The sequence below is a fragment of the Prinia subflava genome, chromosome 17 (assembly GCF_021018805.1).
Source record: "Prinia subflava isolate CZ2003 ecotype Zambia chromosome 17, Cam_Psub_1.2, whole genome shotgun sequence".
NCBI lineage: Eukaryota > Metazoa > Chordata > Aves > Passeriformes > Cisticolidae > Prinia > Prinia subflava.
The window spans coordinates 8845695-8864515 of record NC_086263.1 but is presented as its reverse complement, the minus strand read 5'-3'; the positions used below and the strand labels follow the sequence as shown (position 1 = coordinate 8864515).

Genomic DNA, 18821 nt, shown 5'->3' with positions numbered 1-18821 from the left:
CAACGTAACAAACCTAACTCTACATCTTTCCATTAGTTACATCTGGAACTATGTACTGACGTACACAAGCCTTAAGGAAGAAGGTTTTAGAAATTGTGATTTCCCTTCAGCACTGTCCTGCGGGAGCCGTTCACGGGGGTGTCCCTGCTGGAGCACGCTGTGTGTCATTGCTGGAGCACGGCAGTGTCCCCAGGGTCCCCGCTGAAGCACGGCAGTGTCCCCAGGGTCCCGCTGGAGCACGGCAGTGTCCCCAGTGTCCCCGCTAGAGCAGGGCAGTGTCCCCAGGGTCCCGCTGGAGCACGGCAGTGTCCCCGCTGGAGCACGGCAGTGTCCCCAGGGTCCCGCTGGAGCACGGCAGTGTCCCCGCTGGAACACGGCAGTGTCCCCGCTGGAGCACGGCAGTGTCCCCAGGGTCCCCGCTGAAGCACGGCAGTGTCCCCGCTGGAGCACGGCAGTGTCCCCAGGGTCCCCGCTGAAGCACGGCAGTGTCCCCGCTGGAGCAGGGCAGTGTCCCCAGTGTCCCCGCTGGAGCACGGCAGTGTCCCCAGGGTCCCCGCTGAAGCACGGCAGTGTCCCCAGTGTCCCCTGCTGGAGCACGGCAGTGTCCCTCACCCGCAGCACTTGCGGGGACAAGAGGGGACAGTGCAATATTAACCGGGCTCTGCGTTTTGATGCCGCAGATACAAACGCCCATGGCCGGACGAGCTTCCCCGGCCGCTCTGAAGCACAGCCCGGGGCTGCAGCCAGGCGCGCCGCTGTCAGCCCTCGCCCCTGCTCTTCTCCTATTGACTCGTGTGCCAGCTGGGAGGAAAATCCCCTTTTCCTGCTGTGGGGCGAGCCCGCTGTCCCCGGCACGGCAGCGGCTCCCCGCCGGCAGTCCCCGCTCGCACCGGGCTGGCGGGGGCGGCCCGAGGCGGGGGCCGGTCCCGCCCAGTCCCGCCCCGCCCGGCCCGGCCCGGCCCGGCCCCGCCGGCTGCCCGGGGCCGCGCCATGTGCCGCCGCCCGCCGCGGGGCCGCGCCGCGCTCCCGCCGCCGCCGAGCGTGCGAGGGGCGGCCCGAGCGGCGCAGCGAGCGCCGGCAGCGGCCACGGCGGGTCCATGGAGCACAACCACCTCCACCTCCACAACGGCTCGCTCCTGGCGCACCACCGCTATGGCTGCGGCTTGGGGTACGCACCTGTCGTCTACTACAGCCTGCTGCTGTGCCTCGGGCTGCCGGGTGAGTGCCGCGGGACGGGCGAGCCTGCGGGGCCCCGCCGGAGCGGCTCCTGCCCGCTGTGCGGGGCGGGGGCAGCGCCCGCCGTGTCCTCGGGGTGCCCCGGGCTCCGCGTGTCGGGCGGGATGAGCGCGGGCGGGTCGGACAGCATCCCCCGGACAGCAGCATCCCCGGACAGCAGCATCCCCCGGACGGCAGCATCCCCCGGACAGCAGCATCCCCGGACGGCAGCATCCCCCGGACGGCAGCATCCCCCGGACAGCAGCATCCCCCGGACAGCAGCATCCCCCGGACGGCAGCATCCCCCGGACGGCAGCATCTCCCCGCCCTGAGCGCTGCCGTCCCGGCGCTGCCTCCCTCGCCGGGGTTTGTCCCTGCCTGCTGTCGCCCTCCCACTCGGCTTCGGGCACCCTGACTTTGAACTTGACATACAGAGTCAGCCGGTGGTGAAGTTTCTGCCATTGCCGTTTTGGCCATGTGCGTACCCGAGCGGTAGCAGACGGCCGGCAGTGAGCACAGGGGTAGCTGCCGAGTTTTTCTGCTGCAAATCCCCACCCGACTCCGTGGGGCAGGGCTGGCTTAGGAAGCGACACGGCACTATGGAACTTGACTGGGGAAGGAGCACGCTGTCAGGAGCTTAGCAGACAGATGAGCCTGTCCCTGTGGCTGGTGGAACAGGAGAGGTAGAAAGTCCAGTCTTGAGGTCAGTGCACTGCAAAGGCAATGGCAATGCTGACACTGAGACCCCTGAATGCAGGTACAGGTCTCGGAAGAAAGTCCCAGCTGACAGGCACCAGTCTCCAGAGTGTATAATCCTGAGCGAAATTTCCTACTTAAAAGGGGGACAAAGACATTATAGAGATGCTTGGAACAAGAAAAGCTAGAGACAGTACAAATAAGGAAGGAAAGGGTGTCCCAAGCTTGGATGGGAACACCTGTGAGGCTGCACTGCCAGCACAGAGCTCCAAGCGTGCAGATGCCACATGAGCATCACATCGGCAGTTCTGTCTCAGCCGAGACAGGAACGGAGCAGGTACTCCCTCCTGGAGGGGAGGCTGTGGCTGCCCCTGAGATGCCTCGGCACGCAGGGGAGCTGCTGTAGTTACAGAGCTGCTATCCCAGCACAGCCTGGGTGGGCAAACAGCATGGCTTGCTCACTGGCTTGACACCGCCAGCCTGAGAGAGACTTAGAGTGATCCCAAGGACATGTAGAATGAGTTGGGGAAAGTTCTGATGCACCAAGGTGAATCGGTATTTTAAGGGTGTGATAAAAGATAGTTTGATTGTGTCTGTGTAGAGCTACATATTTTAAGCACCGTGTACAATGGCAAGCAGCAATGATAGGTAATAGTCTACAGTTTCTAAATGTTTTTTTAGCTCATTCATTCTTACAGGAATGATTTCATAGAAAAATTTTTAATCAGACACAAAGAGAAGCCTGCCTCTGAGCAGCATACATGCGATTACCACTCTCCGTATGAATCTATGTGGTTTGTGTTGGTTTTGGTTTGGAGTTTTTTTCCCCATTTCTGGCTTATAATTAAAATTTGCCAATTGGCTAATAGTTCAGAGAACTGGAAAGTTAAGTCCTGTATTTACCCACAGAGGATGCAGAGCACAGGCAAGTATCTGTGCTCCAAAACATTGATGAGTCTCAGCCCTGACCTGAAGAGACCCAGCCAGCAGGGATAGGAGGTAGTTTCCTCTTCATTAATTCCTTAGGGGCTGCTTAGATGTCCATAGTAATGACAGGCTCTGATTTCAACACCAGTCCCCTAGGAACTGAGCAAGACCCTCTCTGGATTACCCGGTGAAGAAGTTGTCATGAAGCACTCTGTGGCTAAGCTTGCCTTTGTATGTCTCTGAAACAGGGGAAAGTCTTGCCTGCACAGACAAGAAAAATCATTTAATGAACATTCTGCACATACTTGCACCAGCTCCCTGGGGATAGTGCATTGTAATTACAGACCCAAGGCTGTCATTCTAAGAACGTGGTTAAAATCAGACACAGTCCAAATTAGCAATGGTCTCGTGCATTTCTCAAGGGATCAGACATCAGTTGATTAGAGCAGTGGCACCAATGCCAGTGATTAACAGAACTAGCCAAAGCATGTGGTGGTGCAGCACTGCTGAATTCAGTGGGCTTACATCAGGTGTGGATGTGTGCAGAGCACATTGTCTGAGGATAGCTTGGGCACTGACACCTGGGCTCACTGCACATGTACAGTATGCTGAGTAAATGCACAGCCTGCTGAGTGCATGAGGAATTCATGAGGCTGCACAGAGATGAGAACAAGCTGAGGATTGATTATGATTAGGGGAAGAGTCACACAGCCAGGCTTCATTGAAGATGGGTACAGGGTGACAGCAGTGTTAAAAAGAGCTTTTCATGTTTTAATTTGAAGCTGCTCTTTAGTTTCTTTAACATTAGAAATTTGTAAAGGTAGCAGACTTTGTTGGCTGTTAGAAAAAGAGTCCTGAACTACATGGGATCGTGATTAACTCTGTGTGATGCCAAGAATTTAAGAGAAACCTTGTCTAGGATCTCTGCTCAAATGCAGCACTAGTGCAGTGTTTTGCTGAAATGGAAAGAGTTAACTCCTTGCCACAAACCTTAGAGAAAGACTGATGAGAAGAGAAGCCAGTTAACTGTTTCTAGATTTCCTGCTGTACTGTCTGAAGGAAATTTCACTAACTCAACAACTCCACGTTGAGGCCAAGTGATGCCAGGCCTTGCTGTGTGAGCAGTAGAAGCATCCTCTGCCTCCTGCCCCCATATAGCCCAGGCACCTCAGCAGACTCTGTTCTCAGCAGTGGCTCCTTGTCCCTCTCTGTTCAACCAGGCACCAGAAAGCCTGTAAAAAGCAGAGAGGAGGGAGAGCAAAGTGAACTCCCTTCAGCCCTGCTCTGGCAGTAGCACACAGAGGCAAGGGCCAGGCTGTGCCCTGCAAAGAGAGGCACCCGCAGAGCCACCACTGCACACTGACCCTGCAGGGCTGGCACCGCACCCGAGGTGGCTGCAGCTCTGCCAGGGGTCATCGTGCCTTCAGGCAGCTGGGCCAGGAGGCTGCTGCTTCTCCCTCTAAGCAGAGGCTGGTGAGACAGAGACAGTTTTTTGAAACTTGTTTTGAGTGCAGGCGTGCGAAGGTGTCCTGCAAGTTCACGGTCCTACTACCAGGAGTGGGGTGTCTCAGGATCAGGCTGCAGGGAACAAGGAGAAAATGTCAGTGCAAGCACGAGGCAGAGGCACTGCAAGTGGGGTTGTCTCCCACTGTTCTGTAGCCTCCACTCTGTTAATTCTATACTCCCCTTGTCTGTCAGAGAGAGCCTCTGAAGCACCTGCAGTTAGCTGGGAGGCGAAAGAAGGGCTGAAGAAAGTCTTAATGGAAGTGTTTCTTGCTTTAGTGAGAGAAAATGCTAGAGAAGGGATGGTGTTGGGTGTGGGGGAGGGAATAATTGCTCTGATTCAGTCCAAGAGGGGGCTGGTAAAGGTGAGAAAGCAAAGAGCAACAGGTACCACTGTCAGACTGTCTCTTTGTCTGTGGGAGCTGCACAAAGCAGCTGCACCAAGGAGCTCCTTCTGTGGTGGGGCCACTGAGCACAGCCAAGAAGGTCAGGCACAGAAGCAGCACTGCTTGCTGCAGACACCTGGCTCTGACCCTGATTCCTGCTTCATTAGAAGGAGCAGCAGCAGCGGAGTTGCCTTGTGTGCAGTCACTTTTTCCATCAGGAATAGAGTTTGTTGTTGCTGAAAGGACAGAGCACCAGCATTTCCTAGATGAAGGTTTGGTCTGATTCAAGTTCCCAGGGCTCATCTCCTCCCAACAGTGTGAGAGGCAGAGTGAAATCTGGCCTTTTTAGCCAGTCCCAGTGGGGTTCCATTTTGCTCCCCAGTCAGTTCCCTGCCTGGGATGCTCCTTGGCTTCAGAGATCATTACATCCCAGTGACACAAAGCACAGCACCATTACAGCATCTCCAGAAGGCAACAGACTCACAGCAATACCCCAGGGAAGTGCCACTCCAAATTTCAGGAGCCTTGTCCACGATTGTTTCTTTTATTAGTGCTTTAGGCTTTTGCATTAAACCAGTCACATTGATCTAAATGTAGATTCAAGACTTCACAAGCTTGGGAAAGCAGCCTGGACATGCTTGGATGTTCCCAGCTGGAAGGTGCAAACAGGTAGTGTTCTTGTCAGACCTGCTGCTGAACAAGGTGACGTGGAGATGGGGACAACCTGGGTCACTCAAAGCCCAGCCAAGCACAGAGTGCGCTCACAGGGCTCCATGGGGAGGGAGAGAAGCTGCAGTCCTGACCTGCAGGAACGTGTCAGCTCAGCAGGGATGCCTAACTGGTTTAACACTCTGTGAAGAGACAACTACAGGTTATGGACCTTGCCCTAACAGATGACAGATTGGCTGTCCTTGCACAGCAAGGCAGATGCTTCCCAGGGTGTTGGATTGACACATGGATGCACTGTGCCCGTGCAAACTGTGGTTTAGTCACGGGTGAGGTGAAAAATGGAGACTTGATCCTTCTGGAGCCTGCTCCCTCTATAAAGTTTGGAATAAGGAGGCTCTCTGGGAGATGTGCATGCCTGGGTCATCATCCTGGCATTGGTGGTGCTGTTGGTGGGCTGAGCACCCCTGATCAAGAGACCACCACCATGCAGCAGCCCAGCTCCATTCCCTCCCCTCCTCAGCTGTGTGGGAACAGGACCTGCAGTGTTGCTGTCCCTGTGCCCACACTGTGACCCAGCTGGTACCACGAGCAGTGAGGGGGACAGGTAGCAGTGTTTGTTGGTGACTCACGTGCTGTGTAGTAGCAGCAAATACCAAAGCAGGCAGAGGTAGGTGTACACAGAGCACACAGAACTGTAGAAGTGTCTGACTCGTCTTGGATTCCTGCCATCTACTGCCTAGTATATTCTTCTGCAATCACAGTACAGGCTTCTGATTAAAGAGATCATTTCCAACACCTGAATAAATAGCCTTTCTCATAGCAGCATACCTGAAAAATAGAAGTGCTAAAGGAAGATCCGAAAATATGAGTGGGAGAGTTGTTACAGTGTAGAATTATGACCTTGAAAAAACAGCACTCTTCTGCTGTGCTCATTAGTGAATAAGAACCAAATCCTCCTGAGACCTGATTCAACCACCCCTTTTTACTTAAAGGCCATATATTCTCTGACTTAAAATCTGAATTGGACACAAGGCCAGTACATTGCATCCTACTAAAAAGGGGACAAATAGATTGCCAGAACTTTAGCTTGGCTATTGGAGCAACTGAAGGGCACTACAGCTCATTTACAGTAGCAGTACTGGACAGAGGGGAACAAAACTGCTGCTAACATGCTTAAAATGAGTCATTTCCAATTGCAAAATGAATGCTTGTTCTTTAGGAGAGAAGAACCATTATGACAAATAATAGATTCATTCTGTTCCTGCACAGAACTGGTGACAGCAAGGTGTGCAGATGGGAGTGATTTTGTTTGGTCAGTACATGTGGAGCCTGTAAGCTGCTAAAATCTTGCAGCCTGAAAGACAGCATGTGGCTGAATCCATGCTAATGCATGGATTGTGGAGAAGCTGATTGTACATTTCTGGATGCCACTAGACAGAGTGCAATTGCTAACTTTGGATTTCTTCTGCCACGTCAGTAGGAAACAACACTGTCAGGGCTGTAATGATAATGAGGTGCCATATTTGGGAGGCTCAGCAGACTATGAAGTGCATAACCTTGCATGGCAGGCTGCTAAAATGGATTGGAAAGGAAAAACTCCAAAGTACATTTTTCCTTCAAATGACAGTGACACAAAAGAGAGAGCACAGCCAGTTTTCACGGTAGGTGGGTAATGCAGAGCCCCCAGTTGTTAAGAAGTCAAAACATTCAGAAGCACTAGGCAGTCTAATATCCTGCTGTTCTTCATCCACCCCGTTACTTAGTTCTCTCCTCATCCTCTTTCTGCTCCCTTCTATAAAATGGGGGTGAATCAGCAGAAACAAGCCAGCAGAAGGTCTTTAACCACACAGGTCACAATTTGGTGTAGGCAAACAATCAACACAGAGATGTCCTGATGGGACATCATGGGTGTGTGCTCTGCCCTCACACACCAAGGGCAAAGCAATCCCTGTCCACAAAAGCTTCCACCTTCTATTTCAGGTGGTCTTTTGAGCCTATAATCTCTTTTCTCATTAGCTTTGAGACTAGGAAAAGTCTCCTACAAAAGGAAACAAAGCCAAAGTTAACTCCTTGAGTACAAGAGGCTGTACACACAAATCAGTTTTCATTTTGCAGAATATGGATATGTACTTACAGATACTAAAACCCAATGGTCTGGAGTGCCCTTGGAGCTGTTCTTGGGGTGGCTTCATGGGAGAAGATGGTATTGGGTTGCCCCTCAGGACCCCAGTGTGGTTGTGCAGAGAGAATGAAGTGCAGGCAGCCAAGCAGGACCAGAATTAGCAGTACAGAAGATGACCAAAGAGAATTTTATCCCTTTACCCATGGAAGAAAAGAGAAGCTTGCCTCTTGTAACCCTGAAATTCTTCCCTTCTAGCACCTGAAACAGAGTCCCTGCAATGTACAGTTACTAATCCTCTCCATCTTTTCTATCATATGGAGTATTGCCTGCAAGGACAGGTGCTCTAGAGGTTGCTTTTGGTCTCAAGACAAATCAGCTGTCAGTCAGTTACATCAGACTAGGATATTTCTCACATATTTGTTCATTCCAAGTGTGTTTTCTTCAATGTCCTGACTAGCACACCGAAGAGTGATATATCTAGTGGGGATGCAGTATATTCTCCGTGGGGGAATAAAGCCAAACTGCAATGGTTTTACAAAGTCTGTAATTTCCTGCCTACTGTGTAAAATTGGCATAGTCTCTGAGAAAGCTTGGCCATGGGGTTTGCAAGCATGAGCTCCTATTGCATTACCTAATGCTTTAGGAAGACATAAAGACTGGTTTATTTTAGCAAAACCACAATCAAAGGTAAAATCCTCTTAATTATTCATGTTCAGTTGAACAAAGAATTCATGGCAGTGCCCTTATGAAGTCACATTCTCTCTCCATCCCAGTCATCCCATGAAACACCTTTGGCACCTGCCTTGTACTTTGGCATTTGGTATCAAAAGCGTAGAATGGTTTTGTCACCCTGGAGCTCGAGTTACTCAGCTGGAGACCCCTTACACTGCACTGACAGCCCACATTTAGAAGCCAAATGAGACATCTGCCAAATGAGCCACCCAAACTGCCCTGAAAATCCCTGTCTGTCCAGATACGTTGCATGGATAACCAAATTCCTTTTGTGATTTCTCCATCATTTTGAAGATCACCTTTTCTGTTCCCAGCACGTTTCCATTAGAAAGCTGTGCTGCTCTAGCAGCAAGATGCAAGGCTAGACTTTGAGATGTGCATTTTAGACATTTTTGTCCTTGTGTGACTACCTCAAAATAAGACTTTGGAGAGGCAGGAGGAATGTCTGAGATTTGTTAGAGACTTTTCTGCTCTGTAGGTTCATCTCAGGAAAGGTGGACAAGGAGGGTGAAGATGGCAAGAAGAGAACCAGATCCCTGTCACATTTACACACGTGTGAGCCCACACCTCCCCACATCCTAGCCCAGTGTTCTTTCTGGGCCATTCTCATACTGCAGAAATAGCCCTATTTTATACAGACTACTCCAGAAAAACTCCAGTGGTCTAGGAAAGCCAAAAGCAGCACAGTGTAATTACACCTTTCTGCCAGACAAGCTGCTGCACTCCAGCCTCGGTGCCTGGCCAGGCTCAAAGGGAGCATCAGCCATTGGCACCTCCATGCCATTGCTGTGTCTGTGCCCTCCAGCTGTGAGGAAGTGCCTGTGCTGGATTAAAACCCTTCTCTGGCCTCTGTGACCCACTGATGGCTGATGCCAGCTGCAGAGCAGAGTGCCTCATTCACTGCATCCTTCCCCAGAGCCATCTCAGCTAATAAATGCTGTCAGTGAGAAAAATGGCCCCAGAGGCCAGATTTCATTGTCAGAATCTGGCCTCTGGCACTGACTCTCTCATTCACTTGTGACTTGTAAGCCCAAGGCCCTGCTGTGTTTTCCCTGGCAGTAACTAACCCAGGCTCCTGCACATAGGAGGGAGTTTGGGTTGTCCTGGGCAGGAGCTTGGGCATCCCCTACCTCCAGGCTCTCTTTCACCCTCAGAACTGGCATGGTCTGCCCCTGCACATGGCATTTTCTAAGCACAAGCCACACGAGGGCCTTCCTTGAGGATGTGAAATCTCCTCTAGTAGCAATCCTGCATCTGTGCCTGCCATAGTTTTATGATGCTCTCTTTTTTTTTAATATATCCTTCTCTATTCCCTGGGAGATGATGCAGGCACTAGCAGAAGGGGCTGACAGCTCTTCCCTCGTGGGGGTGCCTCGCTGTGTGCTGTTTGACAGCACTCAGACAGCTGAACAACAAATAAATCCATTTATTTTCAAAAACCAATCCTCACAGGAACTCCCTGGGAAGACAAAACTTGTATTGCACTAATTATATTCTATAAAGTATCTCTTTATGCTTCACAACAGTTTAAGGAAGGAACTCAGGATATGATAATAAAAGAGAGGAACAAACTGAAGCACCATTCAGTCTGTCCTCATCTGCTCTAGTGCTGAGTTTGATCTATATTGGTTGTAAGAGGAAAATGTGGACCTACCCTATCTTCTTTAAGGACAAACAGCATTTAGAGGTCACTTTAAAAGATCACATAACCAGCTATAGCCAACATAAGTAACTATAGTGTATTTACATTGACACAGTATTCTTGGTTGGGGTTTTTTTTGTTGTTGTTGTTAATAACTTCTGTTGTGTAGCAGCTTTGTCAGAAATCACCCATTGCCATCAGCTTCCCCAGAGAGCTCCCACACAGAATAAGGGCTGAATGCCACCCTAATCTCCAGTCTGGTAACTGTTGGTGAGCAGCTGTGTGAGGAGCCGTGGTCAGATCTGCCTGCTGGACACAGTACCTGTTTACATTTGAATATTGCCTCCTAGCTCAGAGGAAATCATCGATTCCCATCAAGCCAGAACATCCCTTTTTCACACCTCTTATTTTTAGCATATTGTGCCTACATTCTCAGAGTTCTTAAATCTCAGGAGGTGTTACTAACATTTTTTCTGAGGCAACTTAAGATTTCCCATTTGTAAGCTATTTCTCTCTGCCAGTCGGGTGACTACTGCTAAGCCAGCAGAGAAGTTTCACACATTACACAATAATTTGTAGGGATCCTAGCAACAACTGTGTTGGGTAAAAGGTGTCCATTATATTCCATGACCTAATGTTTATCACGCTCAGTGAGCAACACTTCATTTAGGTAGTTTATAAAGCTGAACTGCTGAACTACAGAGCCAGCCTTGTTCCCAATGCAGAGAGCTGCAGCTTGTGTTGTAAAGGCCATTTGACTGCGCAGGCTGCTGTGTATGTGCAAAGTACTCTCAATTAAAAAAGAAAAAAAACCCCCACAAATAAAGCCCAGAACTATGCCTATTTCTTCTTTAGAAAGATACAATCGCTCTTGCTTAAGCTCACATGCAGTGAAAATGGTCACTGAAAGGGGCTCTTCACATCCCCTGTAAAGGCTGTTGTTAGACACTGTTGGAGTGATGATTGTAATCCATGAAATGAGAAGCTGAGGGCAAAACTGTGCTCCTAGGGCACAGGCACTGCCTTGAGGCACAGGAGACTGCCCAGGCTCTGCAGCCAAGGCAGCACAGCTTTGATATGGGAAGTAAACCCAAATCTACACAGGAACCAAAGTAACTCCTAAAGGAAGATCCCTCTCAGACACAAAGGTCTCCAATGGCATGAATTTTGGTGCTGCAGTTTGTACTCAGAAGCTGATGAAGTCAGAAGAGATGTCAAAGGAGGGATGTAAGTGTCCTGTGATGAAGCCTGGCTGTGTTAGAAGGTTGCCTTATTTTGAGCAAACAAAGGAACTAAGGTGCTTGAGTATCAGAGACCTTTGGATGCTGTGTCTCAAGTATCTCATGTCCTCATGCCTGGAGGAAAAGGATTGAGACTGCCATTTTGTACAGTTGCTTCTAATCATCTGCCAGCAGCACCTCAGGGCTTCAGCCAGCTAGTCCCCAATCAAGCCCTGGTTCTCAAACAGATATTTATAAATTCAAAATACTGCACTGCAGCAAGCGACGCTGGCATAAATTCCCATCTGTCATCCCCTAATCATCTCCCAGCACAGTGATCAATCTCTTTCAAATTCAAATGATCTTAACCACTTAGTATCTAGAAAATACACTGCAATAAATGGTCAGTGTACCATCCAGGACAATTTAGGGGTGCTGACCTATCCAGCAGTTCTATGTCGCTCCACCTAAATTACTGCAGAGACAGATATTTTTATATCTCCATCATCATCATCATCTCTGTCACAGTTCTCATCACAGACTACCATGCTAGTGCAAGAGTTAGTGTCAGCAAGTTAAAATATGGTCACAGATACTCTTCTGTCACCTTTCACCCCCAGTGGGTGATTTTTGCCCACAGGAGAGCAGAACACTCGGAAGGCACCCAGGAGTCACTGAGAGACTGGCACAAGGACGCAGTTGGTCACAGAGTGGTGTGCCCACCCACTTCCCATTTTACTGAGCTTTAGATACTGTTTGAGGACAGACCAAACACCAACTTACCACTGGCTAGGAAATGGGTGAAGGACTGAGGCATCCATAGCTCCTCATTCACTTTCCCTAAACAGTGTGTAGCAGGACATACTCACAGACCCTGTGCTAAGACACTGGTGCACTGGCAGCTTTCTGCTGCACCCAGTATGGGTCTGTTTTCACAAAGTAAATGGTGTTACTGTATTTCATATCATCCAGCAAGAAAAAAACTCTAGTGTGATCCCAGGGAAAGCATTTCCAATACAAGATACAGTAACCCTTGCAGAAAAAAATAGGGTAGAGCTCGTGTGTACTTTGTCAGATCAGATTTCTAATCTGGCTCACCAAGCAAGGCTTGCTGGCCTTAGATAAATTAAGTTGCATTTCAGCACATGCTGTTACTGCTGTGGCTGGGAACCCTGAGAGAGGCAGGGGCAAAGGGTACAAGGGACTGCTCATAAGTCTGCTCCTCTAGCAAAACCGAGTGGGGTTAGAACCAAGCAGCAGGACCCTGCAATAGATAGGATGTGTGAGGAGCAGGGCTGCTGTACCTGAACACAGCATGGCTTCAGCATCCCTGCAGGAGCTGCTCTGACAGCCAGGCCAGAGTTACCAGCAGGGACCAATGCCTTCAGACATCCCCCCTGCTGCTCACTGGCTCCAGCTGCTGCTACTGGAATCAAATCCAGAGGATTTAAAGAGAAGATGCACCCCGTGGGTCACATCCAATATCTGTAAAGCTGAGCCAGTCAGCCGGGCTGGCCAAAACCAGCAGTGGCTGCAGAGCCATGATAAACACTCCAGCTCGAGGATTTCCTTGACAGTACATCACTCACTGCACCTCCAGGGCTCATCAGCAGGCACAGCAGAGGCATTTCTAAGCAAGTAAGTGAAAAATGACACAGCAGTTCAGACTGTATCATCTCTTGTCTCCCATGTCTGCGCTGAGCTGAAATCAATGCAGTTGCATTCACATTAATGGAGGACAGAATTGGGAATATTCCCATGAAGGCAATTTGAGACGGCACCATTGGAAAAATCGTGCTTCTTTTCTTTTCTTTTCTTTTCTTTTCTTTTCTTTTCTTTTCTTTTCTTTTCTTTTCTTTTCTTTTCTTTTCTTTTCTTTTCTTTTCTTTTCTTTTCTTTTCTTTTCTTTTCTTTTCTTTTCTTTTCTTTTCTTTTCTTTTCTTTTCTTTTCTTTTTTTTTTTTTTTTTTAATATAGAGAAAGTGTCAGTTGATTGTCATGTTTGGTTTCGGTTTTTTTCCAAGATACAAAATTAATACGTTCAGTTAGCACAAAAATAGGTGAGGGCTGTTAGTCAAGATCATTCACTCTGCTGCAGTTCATTTCCCTGGTGGCAGAAATCTGCTCCCAGACAGCAAGCTTTGAAGGCATTCTTGAAGGAGGAAGTTTTTTCAGTGCCAAGTAGAACAGTTTTTTAAAAAAACAAGCATTTTCAGTTGTAGGATGTGTACTAGGCCGTCATTACCTTTATGTTACCAACTTCCATTTTTTTCTGGTCTAAAAGAATCTTTACAATTATTGTTGATTTGTTTTGGGAAATCCATCAAAGCTGGCAGAAATGTTTAAAGCACTGAATGCACAGAAGAGGTGATTTACAGAACACTTAGGCAAGTATCAACTACAAACATTTGGCAGTCACTTGTACAGTAAACCAGATCTCTGATTTTCAAGCAGTTCTTCAGGTATTTTAGCCAAGTGATACCAGCCTCTGATGGGAGCAATCTTGTCTGTCTCATTCTAGCCAAACTGAGACTAGGAGTAATAGGAATTTATTTTTTTTCCGATTCAAGACTTCACAGTAAGTTCTAGTAAACAAGAGGAAGTAGTTAAAATTTGGCTACACCTTAGTGCTCCAGCAAATCTCTCAAGTACTGCAAGGGCTGTTTATATTCACTGCCCTTCTCATTTATCCCTTGTTATATGAAAAAGTGAAAAAAGCAAGGTGGGAAATAAGAGCAAGTGTATGTGAGAGCTTTTTGTCTCCTGCTACCACTCCCTTTGTGGGCACAGACAGGAGTGCCAGCACCCCCTGCTCAGGGGGTGGATTCCACAGCTGAGAGCAGGGCCACGTGCTCCTGTCATTGCAACAACTTCTCTGAAGGACACGGAATGGGATGTTTTCCTTTTGGTTTCTTGAATTTAATAAGGTGGTCATGTTGCCAACTGCTTGAACAACTCCAAGCAAGTGCTCAGAAAAGCTAATATTACCTCTTAATAGCCTAACTCTGTGTTTCTTTCTCCACAGCAAACATCTTGACAGTCATCATCCTCTCTCAGCTTGTAGCTCGCAGGCAGAAGTCCTCCTATAATTACCTTCTAGCTCTAGCTGCTGCTGACATCCTGGTTCTCTTCTTCATCGTCTTTGTTGACTTCCTCATGGAAGACTTCATCTTAAACAAACAGATGCCTCAGGTACTGGACAAAATAATTGAGGTGTTGGAATTTTCTTCCATCCACACGTCGATTTGGATCACGGTCCCGTTGACCATAGACAGGTACATCGCCGTGTGCCACCCCCTCAAGTACCACACGGTCTCCTACCCTGCCCGTACGCGCAAGGTCATTGTCAGTGTCTACATCACCTGCTTTCTGACCAGCATCCCCTACTACTGGTGGCCCAACATCTGGATTGAAGACTACATCAGCACGTCCATGCACCACGTCCTCATCTGGGTCCACTGCTTCACCGTGTACTTGGTGCCCTGCTCCATCTTCTTCATCCTCAATTCCATCATCGTGTACAAGCTGCGGCGGAAGAGCAATTTCCGCCTGCGCGGGTACTCCACAGGGAAAACAACAGCCATTTTGTTTACTATAACTTCTATTTTTGCCATTCTGTGGGCGCCAAGAATAATCATGATACTGTATCACCTCTACGTGTCTCCTATAAACAACAGCTGGGTGGTCCATATTGTGTCGGACATCGCCAATATGCTGGCGCTGCTGAACACTGCAATTAATTTCTTCCTCTACTGTTTTATTAGCAAAAGATTTCGCACAATGGCAGCTGCCACCTTGAAAGCCTTCTTTAAGTGTCAGAAGCAACCTGTGCAATTCTATACAAACCATAACTTTTCCATAACAAGCAGCCCTTGGATTTCCCCAGCCAACTCTCACTGCATCAAAATGCTTGTTTACCAGTATGATAAGAATGGAAAGCCTATAAAAATATCACCATGAAAAGGCCAATAGTTGGAGTTTCCAGGTGCAAGGTCTTTTCAAGTGGTTACATCTTCAGGATGTATTTTCTGAAATGGCTGTTTTGAAGAGAGGTCATTTGATTTCATTTCCCTGGGTGGCCAGGGGCAGATCAGACTGTCGGGAGGAAACAGGAGCACTTGATTTTAGGAGCAGAAGTGAGAAGGCAAACACCTCCATCTCTTATATAGCATTTTGAATATGCTTCAGAGTTCAAATCTTAGTGTTCAGTCACACTCAAATGTTTTGCATCCCAACACCAGTGCAATCCAAAGTCGTCAGAAGGGCGAAGCCAAGCAGTGTTTAATTACAACCTTCTAAAACACAACAAAACCTTACTTGACCATCAGTTTGCTATCGAGAAAGTAAATGGATGCTTTTCTGTACCGTGGAAGGTGCCATTTCTTGGAGTGTGCACTTGCCAAAAATTATGTGTTGATTCTGGCATGGAATGCCATCACACACAGTTGTGCTGTCAAGACCTCCTTGCAGGAGGGAGCCTGTGAGACACAAATGGTGACAAGCCTGGTTTTGGCTCATTTGAACAAGGCTCAAGGACCGATCCAGTACCTGTTGCAGCCTTGGCATGGAAAGCAATCCTGCAAGCTGCCACTATTTGCGTGTTTGAAGTTGATATTTAAGAATGTGACTGAGACAGGGGAGCTCGAGGGAAGGAGGGATGTTTCTAGAGCCAAGAACAAAAGCAGCATCTTTCCCCAGCTATTTCAGTTATGGTGTCTAAGGACTTTCAAGGGTGAAACTAAGTCCTGTCTAAGGCAGAGCTCTCACCGAAGCTGCTCCTGTGAGCAGTGATCAGAGCTTTCAAGTTTCTTCTTAATCAATGCAGATTCTCAGCTATCCCCCATGTTCAGGCCTTTAGGGATTAACATATAAAAACCTCAATTTAAGATTTTTGCCTCATGGATGATGCCATCCTATTGAAGATTTGCCATTTAGTTGGTAAAAAAAACCAACAAAAAACCAAACAAAAACCAAACTATGGAAGAAATTCATTAAATACCCAACAGCAGTAAAAACATTAAAGCCTTAGTTTAAGCTGATCTAAGTATTCCACTTATTTAAAGGAGGTTAGCTTCTCTTCCTCCACACTCAAAAACCAGCATCTCATCAATGCTGAGTGTAGAAAATAAGAGATTTACAGGAAGGTTGAAAATCCATTTCTTATAATTTCTTTCCCTTTCAGATCTTAGCACGTGGTCTCTTGGAGCCACCTCTTTATTCTACACTGGGCACTTTCTAGAGCCTCCCTGGTGTGAGGGCGGTGAAGGTGTGTGTGAGCACAAGCCCAGCGTGGTCAGTGCACACAGCAGCTCCTCGGGAGCTGCACATCAGTGGCAGCCTGGTGCTAACGCTGTGTTTGTGCCTGTGCCCATCTCCAGTGCAGCAGGGAGCTCGTGGTGCATCAGGAACGAACTCCCTCTGAGGAGGGATCCAGTCAGTCCCGCTGTGGTGGGATCACAGGGCTGAAAACATCTCTCTAAAACACATGGATGGCTCAGCTTTGGTGCAAATCCCCTCAGAAATGCCAAGTGAAGTCCTGCTGAGGACGAGAGCTTGGTTCCCTTCTGCCACAAAGGTCATGTTTGCACAATGCCTGGTACCCACGTCCTGCAAGAGCCAAACCCAGCAAACCTGAGCTCACCTCCCCCAGAAGGGAAGGGTGGCAGGAGGCAGAGGCCATGAGAGCCCCCAGGCAGAGGCCATGAGAACCAGGCCCTCAGAGAGAGGCCATGACAGCCAGGCCCTCAGAGAGAGGCCATGACAGCCAGGCCCTCAGGCAGAGCCATGCAGGGCAGTTCTCCAGAGACACACACGCTCACTCAGGAGATGGCAGGGGATGCTCAGGAGCTCTCCCTGCCCAGGGCCCTCCCAGGGGCAGAACTGCTCAGCAATTCTCTGCGAGGTGCTGAGGCTCCCCAGGGACCACACAGACCCAAGCAAGGAGAGGGGCATCTCCTGGGAAATGGGGGCTGAGAGCAAAAGCTGACCCTTTCCACCCTCACCCACCAAAGGGATGGGATCCATTTAAATGTCCTCAAAGAGAAATGAGGAGCTTCTCAGTCTGTTGGTTTTTCATCCTCGTGATCTCAAAGCTTCACCCTTGCAATAATAAAGTGTAAAAGGGATGCTCAGCCTTGCTTTATTTGTCATGACAAGGTTAAAATTATTGTTCCCTTGATAGTGTTTTACAGAAAATCAGTTTTGTGGCCATCGTCCCTGCCCTTCTCTCAGAAACCTCCCTCTAGTCTTTGTCAGTTGATAGTAACCAAAGTTACCTTATGGAAAAGGTAGTGTATGTTTCATTCCGGAAAAACACTGTATTTATAACTTATTTTTATTCTACATTTGTTATGAGGAATGCTTGTCCGAGTTAAATGTGAATGAGTCTGAAGTGCAATATCTACATAGATAAGTGGTTCATTTTTGAGAATGTACCTATTGAAAAAATACCTATTTATACAAGAAGTTCACTATTCTACTTAATATAATAGCAACCTTAAAGAAAATAGTGAATGCTTAGGGCTTTTATTTATTAAAAAATTCAATTAAGTGCATGGCATATGCTGCCATTCACATGCTGTGACTTATTAATTTTTGTAACATAATGTTTATCCTCAAACTCTCAGTGTCATCTGATTTTTTCTGTCCTGATAATGTATTTTTGTAAATTATCATATTTAAAAACAAAAATCTTTTCTTTCCCTATGAAAAATAATGCATTAAATTCTTGTAACTTATTTGGAAAACCTCACAATTGTTTTCCATATCATTTTAGAAATGACAAGGTGCAATTTTTGTGTACAGTAGATTGATCATTTCACTTCTGAATGTTTGGGGCTTTAAAAGCTTGCTTCCAAAGCCCTTTGAAGTCAAAGGGAAGGTTGCTAGTGGGTTTTGTGGTTGGTTTTTCCAATCCCCATCATTTTAGGAGGGCTTTGGATCAAGCCGTGTCTTGTTAGCAGACATTCAAAGCCTTCTTAGAGTCTAGTTTGGATAATAAAGCCTTGACTTTTAGTCTGCCATATGGGAGCTGCTGTTGATAATACTTGCCTTATTTTTGGTTGTGTGAAGCATCTTGCAATGACTGTTGCTAACTAGCCGTTGTCTTGCTGTATCATTTGTACCTCCTAATTTGCCAATAGCAAAAACCAAGCACATATAGTGTCATTATTTAGGGAAAAAGTATCCTGGAGACAAAACCATCTTTGTTACAGAGATGGTATTTTGTACTCTAATTTTTATTTCAAATATCTACAATTAGAAAAAATAAGCTGTGAATGGACCGTTTTACAATTACTTATAGGTATATGTTCTTGAAGACCACAGCTAGGAACAAAATACTTTTTAGATGAGTTGCTGGTATATAAAATTATGGGACCTATCACCTATTTAAATTGTGAATATTGATATTTTCATAAGTAGACAATATATTGTGTTTGACAAACTTGTTTGTATTATAATAAATTATGGTGCATAACTTACTACTGTGTTTGGAGCTATTTTTTGATTTATGGATTCTTATGATCTATTTCTGATTTATAGGTACTTATGATGCACTACAAATAAGAGACAGAAAGTGGATGCAGAACCTCAGGATACTGCTCGTGGAAGAAGCCCAACATTTCTTGAAATGAAAATTACTAACACTGCAGGCAAATGTAAAACTATCTGGGATCAAATTCCTCTGGAGAAGTAAAAGGACATGAAGAG

General features: G+C 47.4%; 1 protein-coding gene across 1 annotated transcript; it reads left to right on the top strand.

Moving 5' to 3' along the window:
* The first annotated feature begins 1034 nt into the window (after positions 1-1034).
* On the top strand, positions 1035-18530 carry GPR139 (G protein-coupled receptor 139). Its single transcript, XM_063414178.1, has 2 exons — positions 1035-1218; positions 14137-18530. Exons 1-2 carry the CDS (start codon positions 1098-1100, stop codon positions 15069-15071), a joined length of 1056 nt encoding a protein of 351 aa, XP_063270248.1. The 5' UTR covers positions 1035-1097; the 3' UTR covers positions 15072-18530.
* The last annotated feature ends 291 nt before the right edge of the window (positions 18531-18821 follow it).